This window comes from Chlamydomonas reinhardtii, chromosome 6, assembly GCF_000002595.2.
Source record: "Chlamydomonas reinhardtii strain CC-503 cw92 mt+ chromosome 6, whole genome shotgun sequence".
NCBI lineage: Eukaryota > Viridiplantae > Chlorophyta > Chlorophyceae > Chlamydomonadales > Chlamydomonadaceae > Chlamydomonas > Chlamydomonas reinhardtii.
In genome coordinates, this window is record NC_057009.1 from 2,026,478 (window position 1) to 2,052,884 (window position 26,407).

At 66.2% G+C, this 26,407-nt stretch overlaps 6 protein-coding genes across 6 annotated transcripts; 3 read left to right on the forward strand and 3 right to left on the reverse strand.

Moving 5' to 3' along the window:
• Positions 1-2: 2 nt before the first annotated feature.
• CHLRE_06g264400v5 (uncharacterized protein) lies at positions 3-11,788 on the reverse strand. The gene is made up of 11 exons (XM_043062843.1): positions 11,720-11,788; positions 11,380-11,579; positions 10,960-11,108; positions 7,554-10,733; positions 6,420-7,419; positions 5,950-6,251; positions 4,482-5,753; positions 3,931-4,324; positions 3,615-3,787; positions 2,673-3,413; positions 3-2,535 (listed from the first exon to the last, which is right to left on the reverse strand). The coding sequence occupies exons 2-11, from the start codon at positions 11,543-11,545 to the stop codon at positions 823-825; spliced, it is 9,090 nt and encodes a 3,029-aa protein (XP_042923549.1). The 5' UTR covers positions 11,546-11,579; positions 11,720-11,788; the 3' UTR covers positions 3-822.
• Positions 11,789-11,842: 54 nt separating this feature from the next.
• Positions 11,843-17,448, reverse strand: CHLRE_06g264450v5 (uncharacterized protein). The gene is made up of 11 exons (XM_043062844.1): positions 17,173-17,448; positions 16,941-17,057; positions 16,625-16,671; positions 16,137-16,289; positions 15,629-15,753; positions 15,074-15,161; positions 14,557-14,694; positions 14,161-14,285; positions 13,602-13,719; positions 12,797-13,201; positions 11,843-12,535 (listed from the first exon to the last, which is right to left on the reverse strand). Exons 2-11 carry the CDS (start codon positions 16,999-17,001, stop codon positions 12,302-12,304), a joined length of 1,494 nt encoding a protein of 497 aa, XP_042923550.1. The 5' UTR covers positions 17,002-17,057; positions 17,173-17,448; the 3' UTR covers positions 11,843-12,301.
• A 110-nt stretch (positions 17,449-17,558) lies between these two features.
• CHLRE_06g264500v5 (uncharacterized protein) lies at positions 17,559-20,580 on the forward strand. Its single transcript, XM_001696508.2, has 5 exons — positions 17,559-18,370; positions 18,590-18,744; positions 19,015-19,147; positions 19,493-19,618; positions 19,919-20,580. The coding sequence occupies exons 1-5, from the start codon at positions 17,703-17,705 to the stop codon at positions 20,214-20,216; spliced, it is 1,380 nt and encodes a 459-aa protein (XP_001696560.2). The 5' UTR covers positions 17,559-17,702; the 3' UTR covers positions 20,217-20,580.
• Positions 20,581-20,688: 108 nt separating this feature from the next.
• Positions 20,689-24,056, forward strand: CHLRE_06g264550v5 (uncharacterized protein). Its single transcript, XM_001696507.2, has 6 exons — positions 20,689-20,987; positions 21,087-21,231; positions 21,608-21,697; positions 22,033-22,133; positions 22,377-22,568; positions 23,028-24,056. The coding sequence occupies exons 1-6, from the start codon at positions 20,880-20,882 to the stop codon at positions 23,208-23,210; spliced, it is 819 nt and encodes a 272-aa protein (XP_001696559.1). The 5' UTR covers positions 20,689-20,879; the 3' UTR covers positions 23,211-24,056.
• A 6-nt stretch (positions 24,057-24,062) lies between these two features.
• On the reverse strand, positions 24,063-24,638 carry CHLRE_06g264600v5 (uncharacterized protein). Its single transcript, XM_001696233.2, has one exon. It carries the CDS (start codon positions 24,590-24,592, stop codon positions 24,281-24,283), a length of 312 nt encoding a protein of 103 aa, XP_001696285.1. The 5' UTR covers positions 24,593-24,638; the 3' UTR covers positions 24,063-24,280.
• A 190-nt stretch (positions 24,639-24,828) lies between these two features.
• On the forward strand, positions 24,829-26,050 carry CHLRE_06g264650v5 (uncharacterized protein). Its single transcript, XM_001702037.2, has one exon. The coding sequence runs from the start codon at positions 24,875-24,877 to the stop codon at positions 25,280-25,282; it is 408 nt and encodes a 135-aa protein (XP_001702089.1). The 5' UTR covers positions 24,829-24,874; the 3' UTR covers positions 25,283-26,050.
• The last annotated feature ends 357 nt before the right edge of the window (positions 26,051-26,407 follow it).

The window sequence follows — 26,407 nt, forward strand, 5'->3', positions numbered from 1 at the left end:
CAAGGACCCGTCCCTTTACGCGTCCATTGACAGGAAACACGCAATGCACGTGACGTGACGTGCACACAGGAATGTCCAAAGTTTGTCATCAACAGGGCAGGCAACAACTGATACCGCAGCCATGCAGGCCCACATTCTTGATGAGGAAGGCGCCCGTCAACCATACCATATTCCTCAACCCAGTGCGATACTGGACTGTACAGATCGCCACCAAGCCTGCATCAAAGCCTGACCTGTAGCTCTGTAGCTACTATGAACCCATACATGCTCCACCGGTGCTCCCACAGCGGCATCCTGAACAGCACCACAAAGCAAACGCGCTGGTGCTGACGCATAGGGCAATCACGGCGCATTCAGGCCAGATAGGTGTACAAGTGGATCAGGCCGGCCCACAGGACGGCACTCCCACACACAACAAACTCCGCCCATGGGCAGAAGTGCATAATTCATTTCAATCTACAACGTCAAGGCAGCGTCTGCGCAGCAGGCTGAGACGCTACCGCACACGCACGACGTATATGCATGGAAGCAGTTCGTACCGTAACCCATACCCAAGTATGCCGGTGCATAGTTGCGCTTGAAGAAGCTCTGCACGGTCGTCCCCTCCTCTCAACACCGAATTGCGTGGCGAGGCGCTAAAACGCTTGACAGTCCGTTTATCGCACTCACGCCCACGACCTCGGCACTTACGCTCTCCACCAGGCCCCGCCAAATGGTAAACTGAAACATGCACACAGTCAATGTGTCCCGACATGCAGGAAGTTAGCCGCACCTCACACCCAGCACACATACGGTAAGCAACCCTGAACTCGCCAACGGTGTTTACTCCATATCCGTTTGCTGCCATCCGCTGCCGGAGCCGTTCGCTCCGCGCGCTGGCTGCAGCCCGCCTGCCGGCCCGTCCGCTTGCAGCAATCGCTCGATTCCACCCGAACCGCCGCCACCGCCAAGCGCGCCGCCGCCCTTCAGCGAAGATATAATCTCAGCAAGCGCCTGGCTGCTGCTGCCGCCTGCGCCGCCTCCAGGCACGGCCAGCGGAAGCGGCGGCGTGGAGAGCCGCATGCGCGTGAGTCCCTCGTCACGCCCCGGCCCGCCTCCACCCACAGCCTGTGACGGCGCCAGCGGCACCAGCCGCAGTCCGCTGGACGCCGCCATGGGGCCCCCAAGCAGGTTCAACGGCGGCGAGATCGGCGGCCGGCCGCTGCCGCCACCACCACCGCCGCCGGCGGGACCTGGCACCGCTCCGCGCAGGCCTGCCTGGTGCTGCAGCAGCAGCTGCGCGACCGCATCCTCCGACGGCCCGCCAGGGCCCAGCAACAGCCGGCGGGTGCTGACGTCGCCGGCCCGCGGCGAGACCGCTGGCGGCGTGCCGCCCGCCACCCCGCCGCCGCCGGCTGCAACCAGCGCGCCGAGGTCGAGGCCAGGCAGCGTCAGCGGCTGCAGCTGGGTCGAGTCACGGCTCGAGCGTTTCTGCCGCTTGGCTGCCGGCTCACTGTCGCCGGCGTCTCCACCGCCGGCGCCGGGACCGTCGTGTGACAGCGTCTCGGCGGTAGTCAGCCCGCCGTCGTGGCTGGAGCGGGCTGAGCGCCGGCCGACGCCGGTGACAGCTGCGCCGCTGGCCCCGGCGCCGGCGCCATTGAGCTCACCCATCGCGCCCTTTAGAGCCGCCAGCAGCGCGGCGGCACTTGGCCCGCCGGAGCCGGCATTGGCGGCCGCGGCCGCAGCGGCGGCACCAAACTCGCCGGTGGCCTGCGCGAACCGGTGGTCGGGTGCTTCTGCAGCTGCCGCCGCAGTGGCAGCCGCCAGGGCTTCCAGCGCAGCCCGGGTGCTGGTGCCGCCGCCGCCGCCACCGCCACCGCCGGCAGCATTAGCCGCGGCACTGGACTCGTGTTGCAGGGGCTCCGGCTGCTGCGGGTGCGGGTGCTGCCCCTGCCGCCGCTGCTGCGCCATGTGGCTGGTGAACACCTCCAGCAGCCCCGCCGCGGTGACCGACATGGCGCCGGCGGCGGCCGCCTCCGCCTCCGCCTGCTGCTCCCGTAGCTCCCGCTCCAGCTCGCGGAACTCCCGCATCTCCCGCAACTCGCGCTCGCGCTCCCGTTCGCGCTCGCGCTGCTGCAGCTGCGCCTGGAGCTCTCGCACCTGCGCCGCGCTGTCACCGCCGCCGCCGATGCCGCCCAGGCCACCCAGTCCTCCGCCCAGTGCACCACCGCCGCCGCCGCCAGCGGCGGCGTGCCGTTCCCTGTCCAGTCCCGCGAACGCGTGCTGTAGCTGCAGGTGCGCTGCCAGCGCGCCCAGGCCGCCGTCACCGCCGCCGCCGTTGCCATGCGCTCCTGCCTCTCGATCCAAGGAGCCGCCCAGCAGTCCGGCCAGGGTGCCAAGGTCCATGTTGAGGGCCTGCAGCTTGAGCGGCGTGGCGCTGCCGCCAGAAGCGTTGCCGCCGCCGCCGCCACCGCCGCCTCCGAAGAGGCTGACGAGGCCACCCGGGCCGGTGAGCGGCACTCCCTGTAGGCCAATGCCGGACGGCAGCGCCAGACCCTGTGGTGCAGGGCATGCAGCCGGGGCGGCAGGCGTGCGACATGTAAGCCGGGGCGGCTACCAACCGATGACAGAGGAGCCTGACCAGCGCTCCTGTCGTGAACGTAACACACGAGACAAAGACAACCAGCACGCACCTGGAGCCCGCCGTCGCCCTGCCGTGACGACACCAGGTTCAGCGCCTGCAGCGCCTGGCTGCCACCGCCGTTACCGCCAGGCCCCGGCGAGGGCCCGCGCGTGGACGACGCCGAGCCGCCCGCGCCAGGGCCCAGTCGCAGCCCTCCGTCGCCGCCGTCGCCGCCGGGATCGCGGCCGGCGGAGGGCGGCCCGCCCTGCAGCTCCGAGAGGCTGCTGAGGAGCTGCAGGATGCTGGCGGGCGACGCCGCGCTGCTGCCGTTACCCCCGCCTCCGGAGCCGCCCTGGCCGTTGAAGGCGCCGGCAAGCAGCTGCAGGTCGAGGAGCTGCGACAGGCCGCCGCCGCCGTCAACGCCGCCGCCGCCGGTGAGGGCGCTCAGGTCCGCGCCGCCGCTGCCGCCGGCGCCAGTCAGTGCCGCCAGCAGCTCTTGCGTTGGCGTTAGTGCCTGGCGCTTCGCCGGCCGCTCATCCGCATCACCAAAGCCACCACCGCCGCCACCACCAGCATCGCCCAGGTCGACACCGCGAAGGCCCAGGGCCGCGGCGGCGGCGGCAGACTCGCGCCCGGCGCGGACGGCGGCGGCTGCGCCGCCGCGCCCGCGGCCCGTGGGCGGCCCGCCGACTGGCGGCTCCAGCTTGTCGAGACCCATCTTGGTCTTGTAATTGTGGTAGAAGGTCTTGATCTGTGAGGTGCTCTTGGTGGGGATGGCTTCGGCCAGGCGCGCCCAGTCGCGGCCATAGCTCTGTCGGGGCGCGGGCGGAGAGGATGTTAAGGAAAAGGTCAAACAGCATAACATGCTGGGAGGTAATGGCACATGCACTATCGAGACCGTATGGCGAGGGCCGGCATGAAGAATCTCGCCAACAGCGTTTGCAAGCTCACACAAAGGGGTTACGCATTTCCAGAGTTACATCATGCAAACACAGTGCCCTCGCGCACCTACCTTGAACACGTGCAGGAAGACGTCCTTCTCCTCCTGGCTCCAGTAGTTGGCGCCACGCCGCCCGCTGCCGCCAAGCCCGCCGGCGCCGCCTCCGCCGCCCCCCAAGTCGTCCATGGGCGACGGCAGCGCGCCGCCGTGCAGCTGCTCATCCATAGGAGCCGGAGACCCGCCGGCTGTGGTGTCGAGTGAACGCGGAATGAGTTCGTGATCAGCAGTGAGTAGCTGAGATCAATATCATAGTTACAAAAGGAAGGGGTATGAAAAGAAGTTAAGCAGAGTGCGGCAACGTCACCGGCCGCGCCGAGCAAGTACGCACCTGTGAACAGGTGGAGCCCGCTGCCACCGCCAGCAGCGTTCCCGCCGCCCGGCAGTAGCACGTTCAGGTTCAATCCCAGGCCGCCCGACGGCTGCTGCTGCTCGCGCTCCCGAGCCTCCAGCCGCTGCTCCTGCTGCAGCAGCAGCTGTCCCAGCATGCTGCCCAGCTGGTCGCCGCCGGCGCCTTTACCCGGTGGCGCCGTCAGCAGCCCGCCCGCCAGCAGCTGCGTGAGGGCGCTGCTGTCCGGGTTGCGCAGCGCCGCCAGCAGGTCGACGGCGGAGGCCGCGTCGCCGCCAGCTGCGGCGCCAGCAGCAGCGGCGGCGGCGGCGGCAGCAGCACCGGCGGCGGCTGGGTCGTACTCGGAGTCGGAGCGCATCTCGGGGTCCAGGTCACCCTGCACGGCAGCAGAGCACGCAACACTGTCGCCTCAAGAGCAAATGTCACGACACGGTACCGTAACCCCCGCCAATACGAGCAGAAAGCAACAGCATAGGGTGGTGGCCACCAGCAATACGCCTTAGGCCACTAGGCACACAAGCATCACTGCACACCTTGGTGCTGTAGTGCCGCCCGAGCGCCTCACTGGATTCCAGCGAGCCCGCGCCCGAGTGCAGCGGCGGCCCGTTGTTCAGCGAGCCGCCGCCGGCGGTGGGCGTGCGCGTGGGGCCGCGCCGCCCGCGCATGGACGCGCCCTTCACTGGCAGCAGCACTGGCTGCTGCAGCCCGCCAAGACCCAGCTCGTCAAACTGCGGCGACGCGCCCTCACTGGCGCCTTCGCGGCCGCCGCGGCCTGCGGCCGCGGCAGCGGCAACCGCGGCGGCGGCTGCCGCCGCCGCCACGTCGGCGGAGGGCAGCAGCGGCACGCGCTGCGGCGCCGCCGCCTGCGGCGGCGGCTCCATCAGACCCAGCCGCTCCCGGTTGCGGTAGTAGTACTGCTTGGCGGCGGACTCGGAGCGCATGCCCAGCACGCGGCAGTAGGCCTCCCAGTTCTTGCCGTGAGTGCGGTAGCACTCGATGAAGTCGTCCTCCGTCCAGCCCGAGCTGCTGCCGCCGCCGTGGTGCGGCGGCGACGGCGCTTGCACCGTCATGCTTCCGCCGATGGGCGGCAGTAGCGGCGGCCCGGTGGGCGGCGAGCCGCCCAACGCATCCAGGCGGCCGTCAGACCCATTGCCGCGGTGCACCGCCGCCGCCGCCATGACGGTCTGGTAGCCGCCGGGCGCCGCCATTACCGCGGCGGCGCCCGGCGGCAGGCCCGACGGGCCGCGGCCGGCCGACACGGGCAGCGGCGCGCTGACAGCGTGCGCCATGGACTGCGGCCCAGAGCCAGGGACTGGGAGGGGGCCGGCACCAGGGCCGTAGCCCTCCAGCGGGTCCTGGCCACTCGGCCGCCGGTGGTGCATACCGCTGCCCGCCGCCATGCTGCGTGCGCCGCCGCGACCGCCGCGACCGCCGCCGCGGCCGTCCGCGCCCGGGCCCATGCCGCCGCCTGCCCCTGGCCCGCTCGGCCCCACGCCCGCCGCGCCTCCCGGCCCGCCCGCCGCCTGCTGCGCGGCCGCACGCTGCCGGTGCGCCACGATGGGCGCCACCAGCAGCGGCGCGTACTGCTGTTTGCGCATGTCGGCCTGCAGCCGGCGCTTCTTCAGCTGCTGCTTCCGGCGCACGGTGCTGAAGTCGTCGAGCTTCTGGTTCTTGTAGAAGAAGGCGACGCAGTCGCCGGGCGAGCGGCCGGGCAGGAATGTTGCGATCTTCCGGAAGTCCTTGGGGTGCGCCAGGAATTTGTCCATGAACAGCGTGCGCTCCTCCTCCGCCCAGGCCTTGAGCACCTGGTGATGATGATCGGGTGATGATGATTTGAGTAAAATGGGGAGGCCGTACATGGTAAAGAGCAAGAGCTGGTGTCAGATTCAGGCAAGTGCGCACTTCGACGTTAACCTCCTCATTCCGTGTACCCAAGCCATGTACCCTCCCTTGCAACTCCGTACACCTGCAACCCAGGCCCCAGACCCTGACCGCACCCACCCGCTCCTCCTCCAGCTCGCGCAGCGGGTCCAGCACCAGGCCGCAACGGTTGTCGTACGCCCGCCACCGCCGCTCCCAACTGTCCAGCACCATGTCGGGCACAGCGCTGATGTGCTTCAGCGTCTCAACCGCTGCAAAGTTGTTCAGCAACCGCTGCTCGTCCAGGTCGGACCGGACCACGTCGCTGTGGCTGTACGCGTACGGGTTGTAGGCGGGCTGCGTCGCGGCGGCGGCGCGGCTGCCGTACAGCCCGTGGCCCCGGCCGGTGGGCATGGGGATGGGCAGCATGGGCCGCCGGCCGTCTGCGTTGCATCGAATCGCGTCGCAGGCATGAGAAACCAGCAGTGCGAAACAGCAAACGCGCACCCATACCATGAGCGCATATCGCAAATCCTTCCTACCCTGTCTCCCGGGTCCACAACCACAACCCTTGCACCCAGCCACGACTCGGTGAACCGGTGAAAACTCACTGTTGGTGACGTACTGCTTGTAGGCGGCCATGTTGGTGCCGTACTGCGCCACCAGCGCCTCCTGCTTGGCCGCCACCAGCCCCCGCCGCTGCCGCAGGTAGCGCGCCACCGCCCCCCGCACCGCCGCGTGCCGCGCCTGGTTGGCATGGTAGGCGGGCAGGTCGGTGGGCTCGCGATACATGGGCTCCACAATAACCTCCACCAGCGGCACCTGCACCGCCCACCGGCCGTAGCCGGGGCAGGGCGCGGCGGCGGCGGCGCGGCACTGCTTGGCGGCGGCGGCGGCGATGGCGTCGCGCACGCGCGCCGCCAGGTCGTCCGGCAGCATCCGCAACACCTCCTCGTGGCCCTGGCGCACCGTGGAGATGGCCGCGGCGAGCGTGCGCGGCTTGAAGTGCACGGCCGGCAGGTGCAACATGCCGTCAGCGGGCACACGCGTCACCTGCTCCGTCTGCTTGCGGCGGCTGTCGGCGGCGGCGGCCGCCGCCGCCGCCGCTTCCGCGGCCCGCATCTTGGCGGTGGAGCGGGGGCGCCCGCGCGGCTTGTTGGACGGGGCGGAGGCGGCCGCAGCCGCCGCGTCGTCCTCCGCATCCTGCGCGCGCGCCGCCGCAGCAGCGGCTTCCCCTTCCTCCTTGGCCAGCGCACCGCTGAAGCCCGCTTCCATGCCGGGCGCAGGCGACGTTCGCCGCCCGCTTGCCGCGAGCGCCGCCGCGGCGGCAGCCGCAGCCGCCGCTGCCGCGGCGGCGATCACCGCTGCCGCCGCCTGGCCCGCCTCCGCTGCGTCCGACGTCGATGCTGCCGCCGCCGTGTGCTGCTGCCCGCCGGCGCCCGCCGCTGTCCCCACCCCGACGCCGTCATCCAGGTCCAGGCCATCCAAGTCGGATGAGTGGTCGGACACGCTGATGTCGTCATCATCGGCGTCCTCATCCGACGAGTCCTCTAGCAGCTGCTCCTGCAAGCTCCCGAGTGCCGCCTCCAGTGCTGACGCCTCAGAGCGGTTCTGCGGGCATGATACGTCGGGCCGGTCGTCAGACAAAGACACAAGCACGGGCCTTTCACCGTCACTCCAAGCCCGCAATGCTGGTAGCTAGCAGCTAGCAGGAGGCCAGCACACCCTTGACCTGGCGCCCTCACCTGGTTGACCTCCGCCATCAGCTCCGACAGCTGTCGCTCCAAGTCAGTGATGTCAGTCTCCAGGGTCTCAATCCGAGCTGACAACCCCGCCACTGTCTCGGCCGAGTTGCCGCCGGTCTCGCCCTGTGGCTGTGGCTGCTGCCCCTGCTGCGCCGCCGCCGCCGCGTTATTTACGTCCTGCTGCGCCGCGCTAGGTTGCTGCTGCTGCTGCTGTTGCCCGCCCTCGACTTCCATGGGCACCGCGGTTGACGCCCCCGCCACTACCGGCCCGGCTGCGCCCCCTGCAGGAGTTGCGCCTACAGGGCCGCTACCCGTGAGGGCAGACCCTGGCGTTGACGCCATGGACGGGCCGCCCGCCGAGCCGTGGTATGGGGTGATGGTGCTGGCAGGGGTTGTGCCAGGCATCGGCGTGGTGGCGTTGGAGAAGAGCGCGGTGCCCGGCGTAAGGGCCGTGCCGGGCGTGGGCGCAGCTGATGGCAGCGCGCCAGCAGGCGTTGGGATGGTCAGGATGGGCGGCAGCGAGGACAGCAGGTCACGCGCGCCGCCCGTCCCCAAGCCAGCAGGCTCACCGGAGGCCGCGCCCGACGCAGCCACCGCATCGCCACCCGCGGTGGCACCAGGAGCGGCGGAGCCCGCCTCGCCTGCCTCCGGGGCATCCCCGGGCTGCGACACGCGCGGCGCCGATGCGGACGGCGCCCGGTCCAGCCCCGCGGCCTCGCCCTCCTCGGGTATCCCCTCGCCCGCCGACTTGGCTGGTAGGGAGCGCCGAGCGCGGCCAAAGCCGAAGCGCCGGATGCTAAGGCTGCTCTTGCGCTCAGTGCCCATGCCCTCCTCGCCGCCGCCCCCGCCGCCGGCACCGCCCAGGCCCGCACTCAGAGAGGGCGCACGCTCCGGGCCACCGCCTCCACCGCCGCCGCCTGTCAGGGACGGCTGGCGCTCGGACAGGCCGCCTGCACCACCTGACGCCGCGCGCTCCATGTCGGAGCTCACCGCCGCTGCCCCCGAAGCAGACGGCACAGCCGCATCCTCCTCCCTCGAGCCAGCTGCCACCGCGTCCGCACCGCCGCCGCCCGCCGCAGCTGCAGCCGTCGCACCTGCGGCTGGCCCGGCAAACGGGTCCGCAGGCGCCCCTGCCTTCTCCACTGCAGGTGCTGCTGCTGTGGCCGCCCTCGCCACCGCAGCATTCGACGCCTCTGCGGCTGGCGGCGGCGGATCTGTCGGCGCCCCGGACTCCAACTCATTGGGCGGAATCTGCCCAGGGTCCAGCTGCCCCGAATCCGCCCGCTCCGCGGCCTCCTGCTCCGGCTCCACCTCCCCGTCGCTCATCACCTCGCCGGGCTCCGGCTCCACACTGGCCGCCGCTGCCCCAGGCGCCGCGCTGAGGCTGTTGACGCTGCCCACCGCGTGCAGCCCGGCGCCGGTGCCGGCACCCGCGGCGGCGCCTGTGCTGCCGCCCGTCATGCCACTGGGCCGGCGGTCTAGGCCCGACCCCGAAGTTGGCTGCGCCTGCGGCGGTGGCAGCAGCACCTGTCCCGGCTCACAGTCATGGTCATCAACACCGGCCGCGGGGCCGGCTGCGCCGCCGCCGCCGCCGCCGCCCGCACCCCCGTCATTTGGCCCCGGCGCGTCCCCGCCGCCCCCCGCGGACACACGCGGTTGCTGCGCCTCCGAAGCCGACGGCTGCTGCCCCAGGCTGCTGCTGCCACTGGCCCGGCGATCCAGCGACGCCAAGTGCGCGCTGCCACGCCGGTCCAGCTCGGCGCCGGTGTTGCTTGGTCGTCGGTCGGCTGCCTCCAGCCCCGGCACCGCCCCCGAGCTGACGCGCCGTTGCTCCGCGTGGTGCAGGCCGCCGCCTCCGCTGGACCAGCGCGGTTCGGAGCCGTCCGCCGGGCCGCGCCCTTCCCGCCCCACCTGACCCGGCGATGGCGGGCCGCCGCCCCCACCCTGGCTAGAGGAGCGGCCCGGCTCGCGGCCCTTGCCAGCCGAGTGCTCCCGTTCTCGCTCCCGGTCCCGATCCCGGTCACGGTCACGGTGGTCTCGCACCGGCACTGAGCCCTCCCGGGTCACAAGCTCGGGCCGGCCTGGCCCCGAACCGTCGCGGAGCGTAGGCTGCTGCTGCCCGCCGGCCCCGGTCAAGGATGGAGTGCGCTGAGGTGGCCGGGAGCCCTCCCGCGCTTCCCTGCCGCTGCTGCCGCCCGCGTCCCGCCCCGCCTCGCGGCCGCCGCCGTCCCGGCTGTCTCGCCCGCCGTGCTCCGAGCCGCGCACGTCGCGGCTGCTGGCCTCACGGAGAGGCGGCCCGTCACGCTGGTTGGCGCCGGCGCCGCCGCCACCCGCGCCCTTTGCCTCCCAGCTGCCAGAGGAGCCCCCTCGCGTCCCGCCGCCGGGAGGGCCTGAGCTGCTGCGATGCCCGTGGTGGCTGTGGTGGTGGGAGGTGGAGCCGGGCCCTGGCCCGGCGCCGCCTCCAGCCCCGCCGCCTCCTGGCCCGCCTGACTGATGGCTGCCGTGGCTATGGTAGGAGGACGAGTGGTGGTGGTGATGGTGGTGGTGGTGCCCATGCGAGTTGTGATGGGAAGAGTGGTGATGGCCGCTATTGTGGTGCTCGGGCGAGGGCCGCGTGTGCTGCTCGCCGCCCCGGGAACCTGGCGTCGGCCCAGGCAAAACCTCACCCGCCTCTAAGTCACCATTGGACGACGGCCCGGTGTCTGCAAAGTCGCCCGACGGGGCCGCCACCGACAGGGGCCCGCTGGGAGCACCCTGCCGGCTGCTACCGGCGCCACCGCCGCCCCCACCGCCACCTGCAGCAGGCCCCAAGCTGACAGCCGCTGTGTTGGTGCGGTGCCCGCCGCCCCGGGAGCCACCCATGCCATGCGACCCGTGCGAGCTTAGCCCGCCCGTCCCAGCGCCTGATTTGCCCCAATTGTCCAGAGGTGTCCCTTCCCGGCTGGTGGGTCGGGGGCCGTGCTGGTCCACTTCATGGCCGCGCTCGCGTATGGGCTGATCGCGGGTGGAGTGGTAGTGGCTGTGGTGGTGGTCAGGGGACGGGTCCCGGGACCTCACCGGCGGCCTGCCCTGCTCATCGATCCCACCGCCTGCTCCTCCTCCACCGCCGCGATAGCCGTAGTTGTCGCGGCGAAAGCCCTCATCCCGCGGGCGCTCTCCGCGATAGCCGTTCGGGCGTTCCTGTTACGCAACAACGTGGACAAATGGATGCCGGATGGTTGGTTTTGGTTTGGAGTTGGCTGGCCACCAGGGCAGCACCGCGAGCCTGGGGGCGCTAGTTGTGATCATAATGCATAGGCCGCAAGACGCGAGGCTTGCCAATAGGAGCAAAAGCGCGGTAACAGTGCCCAACCGGAACCCGTGTCGCCCCCGCCACTGCTCATCGTCGCATTATTACAGCACTCACCTGCATCTGAAAACGTGGCCCCCGGTCCCTGTCCACATTCCGCTCCGGTGAGAAGCCTCGGCGGTCATGGTCGGGAGGCGAGTATGGTCTCCCGCGCTCAGGTGAGTACCCACGATGGCGATCCGGAGACACAGGTCCATTGAAATTGCCTGGCAGGCAGGCGTGAACGGGACCAGGTCAACTGAGCGTGGAAATCGGTCGGCGGCCTTTACACAGGGCCTTTGCGCATCCCAAGGCTGGTCCAAACGAGACTAGGTGACCAAGACACGAGGCCAGGCTGGGGCTGCCCAACTAGCGCCGCTTGTAGAAGCCGCAAGGTGCACGCGATGACCAGGCTCCAACGCGCCAGAGCTCAGGCAGCAGTCTAGCCACTCTATGCTATAGGAAATGCTTGCCTCTACTCCAAACCGCGCAGCTTACCGGCCCTGCCTACGGGTGAGGCAAATCCTCGGTCCTGGCTGAAGGAAGGGCGCCTAAAATCCCGGCCGTCTCGCGGAGGCCCCCCATAGAACTCGCGTGGCGAGGTGGGCCCGTCATAGGGCGGCCTGTGCCCGCCTGGCCCAGCCCGGGGTGGACCCCGGTCCATGCTCCCTCCTGCGAGCGCCTCCTCCTCGCTAGCCCTACAGTCACATAGGGGCAGACATATGGTAACGGGCAGGCTCCAGTCTCCCAGGGTCAGCGACGCACCCGGCTAACCGGCTCCCGGCTCTGCATCCTCGCGGCAAAAGCACCCCGGCCTCGTCCACCCCACTCGTTGTACCTGAAACTCAATCCATTCGCGTGCTCTCATGTGTGCGTGGCCCAGGGGCTTTGCCCTCGGGAGGTCAGCTGGGCTCTAAAATCCTTTTCCTAGACCGCTGGTCGGCCTGTTGCTCATTCAATTATTATGTTGACCAGTCTGAACACGTATCAGACCTGAACAGCGGTGGACTCCGGCTTGAAACAGATTGCAACCAGTCTTGGTGTCGTCAGAAAGAAATCAGATCATCAGTCATTGTGTGCACTTGCATGTATATGTGACTGGAAACAACCTAGACTGTTGATGTACCGCACGCCGTGTGTCCACGCCGTGTGTCCCATTACCCGACCTCCCAGCCGCCGAGCCCCGCTCAATGCCACAGCGCCAAAGCCGCACGCGAGTCCGAACATCAACCCCAATGAATAGCTCCTGCAAGGCCCATTACTTTTCCGAGTCTATGCCATGCCATGTCTCTCAATGCACCCCGTTGGCTGGAGCTGCTCCAACTCCTTGCCGTCGACAAAGCTCACACAACGCCACCACACTCGCACCGGCAAAACATCCTCAGCATCACCTTTCGAGCTGGCGGCTGGCGGCTCCAGCTTAGTCGCCCAGGATGACTGTTGTCAGCGTGACGCCCGCGACCAGGACACTTATGACTAGCAGAGTGATCCCGAACAGCCACGACAGACGCGGCGCGTAGATGAGGCCCTTCTTGATGCCCTTCTCCCGCGCCGTCTGCAGCTTGGTCAGCAGCGGCTGCGTCAGCTCCCGCCCGTTGAGCGACGGCATGCGGATGAGCACTCCCTCCCGGGGACCGTCGGAGTCAGCCGCAGCCTGCTGGGTGCGGTGTGGAGGACGGCGGACGAGAGGAAGAGTGAGCTGGGGAGATGGTTCCGGCGGCACACAAGTACCCGCCCGCACGGCAGGCTCCGCCCATGCGCCCCGCCGCCCGGCGGCACAGATCCAGCAACGCGTGCACTGGATAGGCAAGCACCTGCAGCAGTTGCTGCGAAGCGCATCTCTCCCTTATCCCTAACCCTTCGCCCTAAACCCTCTCACACACACCAATACCGACGCACGCACGCACGCACGCACCGCGGCGTAGGCGTCCGCCTCGCCCTCCACCTCGGAAAGGACCGTGCGCGCGTACTTGAGGATGGCGGCGTTGATGAGCAGCAGCCCCGGCAGGAAGAAGATGATGAAGGTGATGCACAGGCCGCCCAGCAGGTGCAGCACGAACCCCAGGTCCGTCACCACCTCCGCCACGGCCGTGCTGCCCAGCACGAACGCCAGCGTGAAGCCAATGGACACGTACGGCGACACGCCCACGGAGGGGTCTTGCGACGCCTCCAGGAGCGGCTCGCTGAGAGGTGAGGGCGCCGTCACGGCGGCGGCGGAGGCGGCGCGCGGCCTGACCAGGTGCTGGAAGCCGGCGCGGGCGGGGTGGTGCGTGAGCGGGTAGGAGCCCAGGATGATGAGGCTGATGGTGCCGCGAGCCACCTGCGGGTGTGCGGGGGCGGTGTTGGCAGGTGGGAGGGCGCCCGAGGGCGGGGTTGGTGGTCAGGGCAGGCAGGCGCGGGTTGGAGAGCGATGTTCGCGTAATTGGTGAAGTGAAGGCCAACCGACAATCATCAGTGGCACGGTGTGCGGTTATCGCATGTGGCTGATTAGCGGGGGAGACGGACCTGTTCCCTGGCCATCCATCCGGCGTGCAACAACTCCAGGCTGGGTTCATGATACGTGCCGTGCACCCCAATCGCCCCCTCACTAACAAACACTTGGTGCCTCATCGTTAGGCTCGGGCATGCCAACCTCCGACCCCCCGGGTCTTGGTTGCGTTGGGTTTGCAACTACCCCCCCCCCCCCACACACACACACACGCACGCACACGCGCCCACACCTGCACCAGCGGGTCGTCCTGTGGGAAGGACACGAGTATGTTGGACGACACGTATCCGGGGAAGGCCAGGTAGCCGGTGATACCCACGATGGCGTAGGCCAGCAGAACCAGGCTCGTGCTATAGGGGGGTGGGTTGGGGGCAGGGTGGGAGCAGGGAGGATATGAGGGGTGCGGGTGAGTATGCGAGGGCGTGGAGGCATGTGTGGGTGCAGGTGCGGGTGCAGGTGCAGGTGCAGGTGTGGGTGTGGGTGCAGGTGTGGGTGCAGGTGTGGGTGCAGGTGTGGATGCAAGTGTGGATGCAGGTGCAGGGTCAAGGCACGCGGCCATGCGCCTCGCGGCGGGCCCTGAACTCATAACTAGCTGGCTGTTCACATTGGGTACGCCGTCACAGCCGCATACCTACATTTAGACGCATTCCCCCACCCTCCCTCAAGCCCATGCCCGTTCCCCTGGCTTTAGCTGAGATTGTCTCCTGATTAATTACTGGAAATGGTGAAAAACAACTCCACACAAACACCAACCGCCACGCGCACCAGCACCCCACCCGCATCCCGCCCACCTGGACATGATGACTCCCAGCATGCCCACCAGCTTGCGGCTGTCGGGCCGCGGCAGGTAGCGCCAGCGCCGGAACGCCGAGGGGCTGGAGGGCAGCACCGCGGGCAGCAGCAGCCCCGGAGCCGGCTGCAGCAGCGGGCACGTGCAAAGCAGGTGGTGGGGGCAGCCCGTCTTCAGTCAATCTGCTGCAATAGGTGGGGCGAGGGGCTCCCATCCACTACCCCCCAACTAATCCCGCACCCCACCCGCTGGCCATGTCACGTCACCGGCACGCAGCGCTAGCGGTCCCGCATCCCAAGTGTGGCGGACATCGGCCTTCGCAGCCCTCCTCGCCTCCAGCCATCCCACCCGCTTCACCCTCCTCTCCTCCGCCCAGCCTGCCCACCAAGCCGCCCACCTCCAGCTCCTGGAATATGGACACCACCATGGCGTGGCAGTTGAAGCCGAACACCACGATGGGTATGGCGAACAGGCTGTCGTAGTCCATCTCGAACAGCCGCACCCCCGCCATCAGGTCCGGCCGCTGCAGCGCTATCTGTTGGTGATGCAGGAGCATTCCAGGCATGTGCAGTTGGAGGAAGGCGAAGTCGCAGTTATGCAGCGCGAGTGGGCGAGACCACGAGGAACAAACCCGGGGTGCTGTGGGCTGGGTGGGAGCTGGGAAAGCGGGTGGTCAGCGACATGCCGTGACGCCACAACGCGTGCAGCTTCACACGCCCCGGCTCACCCCAGTTGGCGCCACCCCCACACCTCCATCCGCACAACGACACACATGCACACACACACGCCACTGTCTTTGCGCAATGTGTTCCTTGTGCTCTTTAACACACACACACACATGCACACACACACGGCGGGCTTTCGTTTCGTTTTTTAACACATGCACACACACACGCACACACACCCCTACGCACCTGCATGCCTCGGAAGGACACCATTGCGGCGCCCACCAGGAAGCCCAGTACCGCGATCTGGTTCATGGCCGCCAGCGCGCCCAGGTTCCTGAGGGGCAGAGGTGGCAGGAGGGAGGGAGGGAGGGTTGTAGAAACCAGCCCAAACTAAACCAAACCCAAAACAAAAGATGCAAACGAGCGAGGGGGGGGGAGAGGGGAGCCGTCCATGCGAGACGGAGTGAGCGAATCACGAGTTTGAAGTGTGGACCAGGCAGGGCGTGCAGGACAGAGGCAGCAGGCCGCAGGGAGCGGTGACATCATCGGCGATGGTGCCAGGGTGCCGGCAAAAGAGCACGAGTTACGGATGGGCCCTACAGCGACTGGGCCACTTGCGAACGTCTTGCACCCGCGAAAGTGCTGGCGTCGCGAGCAGTCGAAACGTGGTGGTCGTGTTTACACCGGCCGCACAGCAGTTGCTTGGCTCTTCTGACCAGTCCCTGCCCCACTCCTACGGCGTGGCTGCCCCCACACGTAGCGCCCACACGCGGCCGCCATCCCTGCCCCGCTCCTCCTCACTTGGGCAGGCACATGGGCAGCATCACGCACAGGCCCAGGAAGCCCACAATGTGCTGCCGGTTGGCGACCAGCGCGGGCAGCCCGGCGGCGGCCGCCAGCGAGGTCAGGTTGTCACCCAGGATGATCTGCGGCGGGGTTCAGGGAGTGTTGCGGTGCTTGTCGGGAATGGGAAGAATGGTGGGGTGCACTGTAGTTACAGAGTGACGTTCATCTGACCCACCCACTCTCTGCCTGCACCCACCCTCTTCACCAGCCCTCCGTACCCAACCCCAGCCCCTGCCGCTACATGGTGATGTACAAAAGCTCGCATATGCGGCTGCAGTTTTTCCTTACAGCGCGACTGTTTGCATACGGGATTGGTTCGGAGTTAACCCAACCCCAGCACCCATCCTCAGCACCCATCCCCAACACCCATCCCCTGCACCCATCCCCAACACCCATCCCCTGCACCCACCCCCACCACCCCCTGCACCCACCACCTCCTGCACCCACCATCACCAGCACCCACCAGGTACGCCACGCAGGCTCCGAACATGGCCACCACCAGCACGCCGCTCAGCAGCAGGCTCAGCTTGCGGCCCAGCGCGCGGCGCACCAGCTCCACGTAAGAGTGCGCGCGGTAGCGCTCCGCGAACTTGGACAGCACGTACATGGTCAGACCCTGGCATGAGGGAAACAGGCAGGCATTTACTGCAAAGAGTGACAGAGAGGGATATAATGTGTGTGTAGGGGGTGGTTGAATGGGAGATTACACAGTGGAGTGGTAGAGGCTGCTGTGTGTTGGTCAAGGGGAAAGTCGCGCAGGGCGTAGTGTGCGCGAGGGTGGGGAATTGGATGGGGCACGCGCGCGACCCATGCCTGGGTACCTCAGGTGACCTGGGTGTCCTAGGTGCAAGGCATGGTGGTGCAGGTGCGAGTGGTGATGGAGTCATCGCGCACTTGTTTTTGTGCACGGCACGTTATCGTGGCCGCCGCCAACCCCTGGCACACACGCACCTCGATCACGGCGACCACTGTGCACAGCAGCAGACCGCCCACCAGACCTGCAACATGTGCACACGTGCGCGGCGGCTTGTGTGCGTCAGCAATAGCTCCCACGGTCAGCCTTAGGTTGGCAACGAACTCTACCACCCATGAAAGCGCTTCTCCATACAGGCTGGCCGACGGTGGCCCCGCGCCTTGCAAGCAGCAGGCTGTTGGTGCCATGCCGGCGGATACCAGTTACCGTACAATGGGACCGGCCATAGATACAGCTTCAATGCGGCTGCCCATGTGGCGATGACGCGTACCGGAGAGGGCTGTTTGTACCCACCCGTTGCCTGGAATGCGAACGGCAGCGACAGCACGCCGGCTCCCACTGTGCAGTTCGCCATCACGAAGACCGATGCCAACGCTGATGATCCCAGGGGTGATGTCGTCGCCACAGCGCCTGCCCGGGTTGCAGCGCGGAAGAGCGAGGAGTGGGCGAGGAACGGCATAGAACCGCAGTCGGTAAAGTGCAGTGGCGTCGCTTGGGGCTGGCCCCATGTAAAGGGCTGGCTTACCAGAGGCGTGGATCGGTGGGGGAGGCAGGGGCGCTGGTGGGGGTGCTGCCGGAGGCGTCCCAGAGTACTCCCCCACAATGACCGTCCACTTCCCGGGTGTCTCCCTGCGCTCCTGCTCTACAATTCTAGGAGGCTCATCTGTCCCGGCATCCCCCGCCCCGCCAGGCGCGAACGGGGACGCCATTGACGCGAAAACCCTTCGCGGAGATGCCGAAACGTGCTCAACTTTATCAGCAGCACAGAGTGACAGGTGCTTTGAGCCAGTAATGTGATATTGAGCGCTATATATGCGATGCCAGGAAGGGTTTGAAGAATTGAAGGAGAGGAAGCGGGCATGGGTCGCGACCATTGCAACGCTTTGTGCCCAAACCCTTTTTGCGTGTCTTGTAGATTTGCTATATTGCTACACGACATTACCGTCGCTACTTGCCAGCGGAACTTTAGCAGAAGCTTGGACTGAACTGTCGTCGCAGCTTTGCCGCATTCTATAGTCGAGCTCATCTTGTCATTTATATTATACACGACTAATAATGTATGCAGCTAACAAGAAGCGAAAACTGGAGACGCCGGCGGGCAAGGCAATTTCTAGAACCCCAGCGGCGGCCCCCCGGTCTGCGCCGGCGCTGGACGCTCGCTTCGCGATAGACAGCGATTTTTCGGATGACGATGACGGTGCTGCAGCTGGCCCTGGCCCGAGCTCGGCAGCCGCTGCCAGGGCCGCAATAGCCAAGCGGCCCGCGTCGGCGGCGAAGGTCCCAACCGCACCCAAGTCGGCCGGCAAACCTGCTAAGCCGCAGCACCAGCAGCAGCAGGCGGCAGCGAAGCCCTCGGCTCAGAACGAGGACGCGGAGGCAGGAAATGGCGATGCAGGCGCGGGGGAGGGGTCCGTTGGCAACGGTGCGGCGCCCACCGCCGCGTCGCGCCGCAAGGCGGCCGCGACAGCGGCAGTGGCGCCTAGCAGCGAGGATACGGATGCGGACGATGACGATAAGGGGCCAGGCGCTGGGTTAGGCTTCAGCAGCGGCGACGGCGACGGCGACGGCGAGGAGACAGGCGACGGGGAGGGCGGCGTGAGCGGGGAGGGTGACGGCGAGCCGTTGTCGGGGTCTGGCGACGGCGAGGGCGAGCGCAACGGCAAGAAGGTGAAGAAGGTGCTGTCGAAGCGGAAGCTGCAGGCAGTCAATGAAGCCAGCGACAGGTGCGCGCACTGGGCTTGGCAGGGAACGGACAGTGTGCGCAGGCTGCGCGGGGTGGGGAGGTACTTAGTGGGGGTGGGGGTGGGCGAAGGTTCTCCACTTGGCGCGCAGGCACACGAGGGCCGCCTGGGAGGGGCGCTCGGGAGGAGTGGCACAAGGTAAAATGGCAGAGGGGGCAGAGAGACAGAACCCTGGGCCACCCTCGCCTTGAACCCGACCAGGCGCGGCATTGTGTACATCAGCCGCATCCCGCCGCACATGAAGCCGCACAAGTTGCGACAGCTGCTGCAGCCGCACGGCGCGCTGGGCCGCGTCTACTGCGCGCCGGAGGACCCGGCGGCGCGGCGGCTGCGTAAGCAGAAGGGCGGCAATTCGGGTGCGTGGGTGCCGTTGGGGTGGGGGGTGGGGGGGGGCGCTGGGTGTGGGGGCCGCAGGTCGTGGGGGACGCTGAGGGTGGGAAGAATGGGGCCGGTGGCAAGGGCTTGTGTGTGGAGCAGGGGGTAGCAGGGAAATCAGATAGCTCGAAGCGCGCCGACACGCCCTGACGCCCGCGCGCACATGGCCCCATACACGGTCCACACCCACGTTTCCGCTGCCTTGCCCCGTTCTTGCTCACATGCCAATCCTTCCGGCTTCCGCCGCGCAGGCAAGAACTTCACGGAGGGCTGGGTGGAGTTTGAGGACAAGCGGCGCGCCAAGCGGGCGGCCCTGGCCCTGAACGGGCAGGCCATGGGCGGCTCCAAGCGCTCCGCCTACTACTACGACCTGTGGAACATCAAGTGAGGCGCTGTGGCTGTGTCTGGGGTTGAGGCTGTGAGAGAGAGGAGGCGTGGGCGGAGGGAGGATGGCAGGGCGGAGGGCGGGGAGGAGGAGGCAGGGAGGAGGAACTGCACGAGAATGCGGCCAGTAGGCAGAAGCGGATTGAAGCAACAGAGGCGGGTGGTGCAAGGCCAGAGGTTCGCATCCGTACACCACCCAGGGCCGTGCCACGAACAGCAAACACGCAGACTGCGACGCCTGCTTATTCGATACCGCACCCCGCCGCACACGGCTGCCACGCCCTGTGCTTGTGTGCTGCCCTGCTGCCACGCCCACTGTGCCGTGCTTGTGTCGTGCTGCCGTAGGTACCTGCCCAAGTTCAAGTGGGACACGCTCACGGAGGAGATCAACTACCAGCGGGCGGTGCGCGAGCAGCGGCTGGTGGCGGAGATCAGCGCGGCCAAGCGCGAGCGCGACTTCTACCTCAGCAGGTGCGGGTGTGTTTGTGTGTGCGGGGGTGGGGGGCGGGCGCCCAGGCACTGGACGAGGGGATGGCGGGGTGGCGGAAAAGTTGCGCTCGCTTTGCAGGTGCGAAACGCTGATGTCATGGCAAGGGTAGCCGGGTTGTGGCGCGTTATGGACTTGGTATGACAAGGGAAAGGGCCAGCACTGTGTGTTGTGGAACTGTGCACGGTGCGAGCGCTTGGCTTGGCTACCGTCCACACGCATCGCGCGCATCACCGAATGTGTTGAACCCTCTTTGTCTTGACGCTATCGTTTAACGTTTGCAGGGTTGACAAAGCCAAGGCCATTGACGCAATCAAGGAGCGCCGGGCGAAGAAGGAGGCCGCCGCAGCCGCTGGGGTCGGTGAGGCGGCGGGAGCAGGCGCGGCCAAGCCGGCGGCGGAGGCTGGCGCCGGAGGGGCAGCGGCGGAGGCGGGCGCCGGCGCGGGGGCTAGCGGCGGGGCGCGCGGGCCGCGCTTTGAGCGGCACTTCGGCCAGCGCCGGGTCAAGGCGGACCCGGTGAACGACGACAGGGCCCCGGTGCTGGCGTCGGACGTGCTGACCTTGTTTGGGAAGAAGCGGTGATTGCCAGGGTAGGCAGGGCGAATGGTGCGGGTGAGTGGTAGGTGGCGGGTGGTACTGCGGGGGTGTGGGTAGAGATTGGAGTAGACACAGGGGCCGCGTGAGCACCGCTGGAAGCTAGGGGAGATAGGCCGAGAAGGAGGGTTTTGCGGACAGACAGAGAGTTATGCGTGTTATCTTATGTTGGTGCCCTTGGCGCACGAGTGGAGCGGATTCGGACGTTGCGGCAGGTTGCGGTAGGGACAGAGCGGACGCCATGGCCAGCTCGGCAGCTCACCAGCTGAGCATCGGACCCTAGGGTAGTGCACGTATGCACCAAATCCTTTGGATGTATCCAGAGCGGTGCGGAAATGTCGGACGCAAGACCGCGGCGGGGGGCAAGCTGTGCGTGCGGGGTTCGCCGACGGGGCCGTGTACGGGCGGGTGGTGTAGAGATCGTTGGGCTCGCGAGCAGGAAGCTGCACAAAGTGTTGTTATTTTGTTGCCTGGACTCATCGCTAGCTTTGGTAACGACCTCACGTCCTGCGCTTGCAAGCCTTTCCCTCCAACCTCGAGGTCTCTTCATCGCTCTTCAACCCAGATTGCGTTTGATATCCTCTCAATACCAAGAACAAAGAAGCGACCGGAGGATCTGGCTGCGTGAGCCTCGCGCGACAATTTGTGACCATGCAGCTACGCAACGGAGCGCCATCTCAGCGCTGCGCGGGACGAGGATGCTCGGCATCAGTTGTGTCCCAACGACAAATTAGGTTTCCGGCCTGCTCGGCGATAAAGGCAAGCGCAGGGGTTCTTTGTGCCAGCGCGATTCCACGTCTCGCACCTGTTCTGTGGGCACGAGTGTCATGTTGACGTGCTGATGGCTTGCCATGACAGGTAGCGGAGAGCCCGGCGCCCACGACCGCCGCGTCAGCGTCCGACACCCCGGCAACTACCAGCGGAAGCTCGGGGAAGCAGCGCGCTACGTTTAAGGCCAGCAAGGTCGGGCGACAACCAATTGTGGAGGCGCAACGGCCGCTATGTAAGCCAGCCTTGGAAGGGGGTGTTAAACTGCAGAGGGGGAGAAGGAAGCTGACGTGGAGTGTTGACGGGGCTGAGGGGACACACCAGGCTATCGTGCCTTCGGAGCAGCGAGCCTTCCATAGCAGCCAGATGCAGATGCCCAGGTCCTGGCCTACGAGCAGTCGCAATGCTGAATGGGCTAAGGTCATGGGTGCATGACTGGGCGCCTATGAGGTCCTGGCCGCGGTCCTTTGGGGCCGGGTCCACGTGGGGTCACACACGGGACATCGTGCGCATCCCTCCACGGCGCTAGCCCTTATCCCGCCACCCTCTCGCCACCGGACCGCCACCCCAATCCCCCTTTCCCCCTGCCTCCCCTGTCCTCCGCCTTGCAGCCGAGTACATGGCCCTGCCCGCCAGCCAGTACAGTGTGCTGGACGCGCGCCGTATCGAGCGCGTGGACGACACAACATTCAAATGCTACGGTGAGGGGCGAACACATAGCAGGGGATAGCGAGGTTGGGAGGGGGCGGCGTGCGCGGTGTGGTGTGGTGAAGGCGGTGTGCAGTCCGGGGGCGTTGTACATGGCTTGGGCGGTTGTGTTACGGTATGTTTGGGCGCTAAATTACCTTGAGGGCGAGTATTAGGACGAGCACCGAGGGGTATCTGATGTGGCTTATGCGGCTATGCGCCGATTGATTGTGTTTGCTGTACCCTCGGACTGGTCACGCCATGCGGTGGTGCGCCAACATGACTATGTGTGAATGTATGGTGGTGGTGTCCCCCTTGTCTTGTGTGCCCGCCTTGTTATGCATTGTAGTTGGCGAGCTCAAGTTCTTCTCGTGGAGCGTGGAGCCGGTGATCACGGTGTCGGTGACAGTGGAGGAGGGCGGCTGCACCATCCGCCTGCTGGGCTGCAAGGTGGGCCACACAGCCAACGGGTGGCGGGGGCGGCGGAGGGAGGGTGCAAGGAGCTGGATACAGGGCAATGCGTTTAGCCGCATGCAGCCAAAGGGTGGGGATCAGGGAAGGGCACCGTGGAGGGCACAATGCAACGCCGTGTTGGCACAGCATGCATCGAGATGCAGGACCCCTTTGCCAACAACACCTAGCCGCTCGTTTCAATAATAACCCCCCTGTTGTCCGCCTCTCGCCCGCACACAGCTTCAAGGCAGCTCTTTTGTCGAGGACATAAACAACAAGTTCTCTGCTACCATGACTAATGTGGTGCGGTACCGGGACTACGTGCCGGAGCCCAGCTCAGACAGCGAGAGCGAGAGCGACGGCGAGGAGGGTGAGACGGGCAAGCAGCCGGCGGCGGCGCGGAAGGAGATTGTGAGCGACACCACCATTCAGGTGCGGCGGTGGGGCAGGAGGCCTTTAGGGAAAGGTGGCTGGGGAGTTGTAGAATGAGGACTGGCTTATGACGTGTACGGGGCAAGGGACTGCTTCACTTGTCAGTCGCCGGAGCTGCAGCGCAGTGCCAGGGCTGCAGCGGGGGAGCGGCGGCGGCTTGGGAGGAGGAGGCGGCGCCTTGTGGCACGTCTGACACGCGACCCACATTGGCGGCCACACGCGCATTGTCTCCATCGCGTGCATGGCCATGCATGTGTGGGCGACATCACATCCGTCCTGGGCTAGAGCTGCGGGAGCCCTGCTTTCCGTGGGCACTGCGGTGTAGAACTTTGGGACACAGCACCGCGTATGCGTCTCTGCCACAACGCCTTCGCCCACAAACGCTTTTTGCCGATTCATTGCACCTGACGCATGCACCACCACCACCACCACCACCACCACCACCACCGCAATGCGCAGGTGTGCCTGGAGGTGCCCGCCTGGTCTTCCTTCCTGCCCGTGGACTCCATCTCGAGCGCCGGCAGCGGCGTGATGCAGAACGTGCTCAACGTCATGGTGCCGCGCTTCCTGGCGCAGCTGCGCACCGACTACGTGCTGTGGGCCGCTGGCGACGAGTCGCGCAAGCCGGTCGGCGAGATCTGAGGGGAAGCTTAGGTTTTGGGAGGGAAGCGGCGTGGGGCTAGGAGAGGCAGGGAGGGGCGTTTGGTGCAGCTGCCTCGCTGGCTTTTTGTTGCGGGGGCGCAGAGCAGGACCCAGAGCGGGGGCGCGGTGCTCAGAGGTACGGCGGAGGGCAAAAGATGTGGGGCCGGATTGGGGCCGGATTGGGCGTTCAGGCAATCGGCCCGGATGGGTGGGGGTCTGGGGTTGAGCGAAGACCGCATCTGGCTACGTGTGTGAGGCATGGGGGTGGAATGAGGTGCCGTAAAGTCGAATGGTGGAGGCTACATGGGACGAAGACGTGGTTGCTTCCTGGGTAAAAGCTTACGTTATTTCATACGTGTCACTGCATGTTATGTCTGAAAGTTATGTTCTTGTATATCTGCGCTCGAGGTTTCAGGACTCGAGCTGCGCCTTTCATACCTCAAGTGTGTGCTGGAGCGCAGCGCTTGATGCAGTGTGTGTTTTGTGCTGAGCAACATGCTGCATTTGTTTATACCCTAACCATTGAAGGCTCGCAAGCTTGCATCCCGTGGCTCGGGTATGCGCTTCAGCTGGAGACGGAGACCACTGGTCTTGTACTGTGCCCTTGGAGATGGGCAGACAGGGCACGTGGATGTGCAGATAATCATTGATGTTTGAGCAACGTGGAGACGGAATAAATGCAGACGTGGGCCGGGTGGGTCGAAAATGTGACGCGTAGAAGGTGCGTGCAGCTTGGGGTACGGTTACAATGGTGCGCGTGCTGTTTGGGGCGCCGACGGCCGGCCTGTACCCGGGGCCGTGTGTAAAGCTATCTGTACCAGCGCCCATGTGTAATGCTGTCACGAACAGATCAGGATAACAAAAGGCAGCCCTGCCAAATCCTGATGTGTACCCTCTGCAATATACCAGGGACAACGCGGTACAGTATGACCAAAGTAGGGTGGTGTTGAGAAACACCGAGTTTGGATGAAGAGGCAGGCAATCCCGGGGAAGGGGCAAGTCATGGTGGATCCGTGCCGTGACTGGCCACAGCCGCCGCCCGAGCTTGGCAGAAGCAGCGCACAAGCCGCTTAACCGCCGAAGCCGTACAGCGTGCGGCCCTGGCGCTTCAGGGCGTACACCACGTCCATGGCGGTCACGGTCTTACGGCGAGCGTGCTCGGTGTAGGTGACCGAGTCGCGGATGACGTTCTCCAGGAAGGTCTTCAGCACCGTGCGAGTCTCCTCGTAGATGAGGCCGCTGATACGCTTCACACCGCCACGACGAGCCAGACGGCGGATAGCGGGCTTGGTAATGCCCTGGATGTTGTCGCGAAGCACCTTGCGGTGGCGCTTGGCACCGCCCTTGCCCAGGCCCTTGCCGCCCTTGCCACGTCCGGACATTTTCAGATGAGTTGGTGAAGTAAGAAGAAGAAAGAAAGCTGTGTGTTATCTGATCTATGGAGTTCAGAGCCAATTTATGGGGCGCGGGGGCTGGGGCAACGACTTTGGTCGTTGGCCAGCCTGAGCCGCGTTGACCGGGCGTTGACTCCACCGCCTCAGCTGGGCCAGCCAGTGCCCCATGCATCGGTAGGCCTTTGCGTTTAAAACAGCTTGAGCTGCACCCCATTCACTGTAACTCCATCACAGAAGCAAGTAACTCCATCACAGAATAAATCATCGAAAATGGCCCGCACCAAGCAGACTGCCCGCAAGTCCACCGGCGGCAAGGCGCCCCGCAAGCAGCTGGCCACCAAGGCCGCTCGCAAGACCCCCGCCACCGGCGGTGTGAAGAAGCCTCATCGCTACCGCCCCGGTACCGTGGCGCTGCGCGAGATCCGCAAGTACCAGAAGTCGACTGAGCTGCTGATCCGCAAGCTGCCGTTCCAGCGCTTGGTGCGTGAGATTGCCCAGGACTTCAAGACCGACCTGCGCTTCCAGAGCCAGGCCGTGCTGGCGCTGCAGGAGGCCGCCGAGGCCTACCTGGTGGGCCTGTTCGAGGACACCAACCTGTGCGCCATCCACGCCAAGCGTGTGACGATCATGCCCAAGGACATCCAGCTGGCCCGCCGCATCCGTGGCGAGCGCGCTTAAGCGGGCTGCCCGGCCGCCAGGTTTGCCCCTGTGCAAAGGCTGTGCTCTACCTTTCAACAAAACTCGGTGTTTCTCAGCACCACCTTCAAGCAACGGCACAGGATATGTAGTTGAATGCGTGGGGATTTGTTGTCTGATTGTAATGCCTTTATCTCACGGGAAGGGTGCGGTTCACACGGCAGCGCAGGGGTGAAGACTCCCTGCGTCAGTAGCCTGTAGTGCACAATCAAGCAACCTGGAATCTTTTACATGGCGCAAGTGCAGGACGGCCTATCCGTGTAGGGGGCGGGGGCAAGGATACCTACCATATGACCCTGGCAGGTGGCCGAGCAGGTGTTGTCCAGATACCGTTGAGCGCCCACGCTTGGTGGGCCACTTGTTTGCAGCTAAGACCAAGGCACGGCAGAGCTGTGTTACCTTTGCGTGCCGTGTACCGTTGAAGGGGGTTCCGTCCTGAGTATGTCGTCTGTGCCCCGTTACCCCAGCCCATCGTTGCCGGCCGTGGGTCCGTTAAGTTCGGCGCGCTTAGCGCGCGCCACCAGGGGTTGTAGGGATGAAGGTGCAGCGCGCGCTGGTGCTAATAGTTAGTCGCGCCCAGCGCCACCATGTGGCCACCATGCAGGGGTCGTATCTTGTTTTTGGGGTAATGTCTAGCGAATTTGGGGGAGGGGGGTTGTCTGCAACCATCGGCCATACTGGGCCACGGTAACGCCTCGAAACACGGGCTCGCAGATCGGCGCTGGGTGACGCGCATTCCCTAATCAGGGGCCTCCTCCTGCCCCGGCGCATCAGCGCCAACTGGCTCGCAGACCGGCTTCTAGAAAGCAGGATAGCTCTCGCGGGGAAACCATCAGAACCCGCCGCACCAGCGTCTAGCTCCAGACAAAAACGGCCGGGTGGCCGCCGTCTTTTGTCTGGGCACATGGCGGTTTGGGGGCTTCTCCATAGGAATTCGGACAAAACCCGCCCCAAACCCGGGCCAACAAAGTCTCGCCCCAGACATTAGCCCCCGGGAGGAATGTCTAGGAAAAAGCCAAAATGGCCAATTAATGTCTGGAGACATTAAGATAGGAGCCCTGGCACCATGCAGTTCGTTGGCGTGCCTGAAGACGGCGTGAGCGGCGG

Excerpts from the sequence above, each read along its gene's own strand:
- CHLRE_06g264500v5 (XM_001696508.2), top strand. The coding sequence starts at position 17,703 with ATGTATGCAGCTAACAAGAAGCGAAAACTGGAGACGCCGGCGGGCAAG. Across the intron at positions 18,371-18,589 it reads GTCAATGAAGCCAGCGACAG|GCGCGGCATTGTGTACATCA; the intron begins GTGCGCGCACTG and ends GAACCCGACCAG. Across the intron at positions 18,745-19,014 it reads GCAGAAGGGCGGCAATTCGG|GCAAGAACTTCACGGAGGGC; the intron begins GTGCGTGGGTGC and ends TCCGCCGCGCAG.
- CHLRE_06g264450v5 (XM_043062844.1), bottom strand. The coding sequence starts at position 17,001 with ATGGCGAACTGCACAGTGGGAGCCGGCGTGCTGTCGCTGCCGTTCGCA. Across the intron at positions 16,290-16,624 it reads CAGTGGTCGCCGTGATCGAG|GGTCTGACCATGTACGTGCT; the intron begins GTGCGTGTGTGC and ends CCCTCATGCCAG. Across the intron at positions 14,286-14,556 it reads CCATATTCCAGGAGCTGGAG|CCGGCTCCGGGGCTGCTGCT; the intron begins GTGGGCGGCTTG and ends CCGCTGCTGCAG.
- CHLRE_06g264600v5 (XM_001696233.2), bottom strand. The coding sequence starts at position 24,592 with ATGTCCGGACGTGGCAAGGGCGGCAAGGGCCTGGGCAAGGGCGGTGCC.
- CHLRE_06g264400v5 (XM_043062843.1), bottom strand. The coding sequence starts at position 11,545 with ATGGACCGGGGTCCACCCCGGGCTGGGCCAGGCGGGCACAGGCCGCCC. Across the intron at positions 11,109-11,379 it reads CTCACCCGTAGGCAGGGCCG|GCAATTTCAATGGACCTGTG; the intron begins GTAAGCTGCGCG and ends CCTGCCTGCCAG. Across the intron at positions 4,325-4,481 it reads GGCGGCACTACAGCACCAAG|GGTGACCTGGACCCCGAGAT; the intron begins GTGTGCAGTGAT and ends GCTGCCGTGCAG.
- CHLRE_06g264550v5 (XM_001696507.2), top strand. The coding sequence starts at position 20,880 with ATGCAGCTACGCAACGGAGCGCCATCTCAGCGCTGCGCGGGACGAGGA. Across the intron at positions 21,232-21,607 it reads GGAGGCGCAACGGCCGCTAT|CCGAGTACATGGCCCTGCCC; the intron begins GTAAGCCAGCCT and ends TCCGCCTTGCAG. Across the intron at positions 22,569-23,027 it reads TGAGCGACACCACCATTCAG|GTGTGCCTGGAGGTGCCCGC; the intron begins GTGCGGCGGTGG and ends CGCAATGCGCAG.
- CHLRE_06g264650v5 (XM_001702037.2), top strand. The coding sequence starts at position 24,875 with ATGGCCCGCACCAAGCAGACTGCCCGCAAGTCCACCGGCGGCAAGGCG.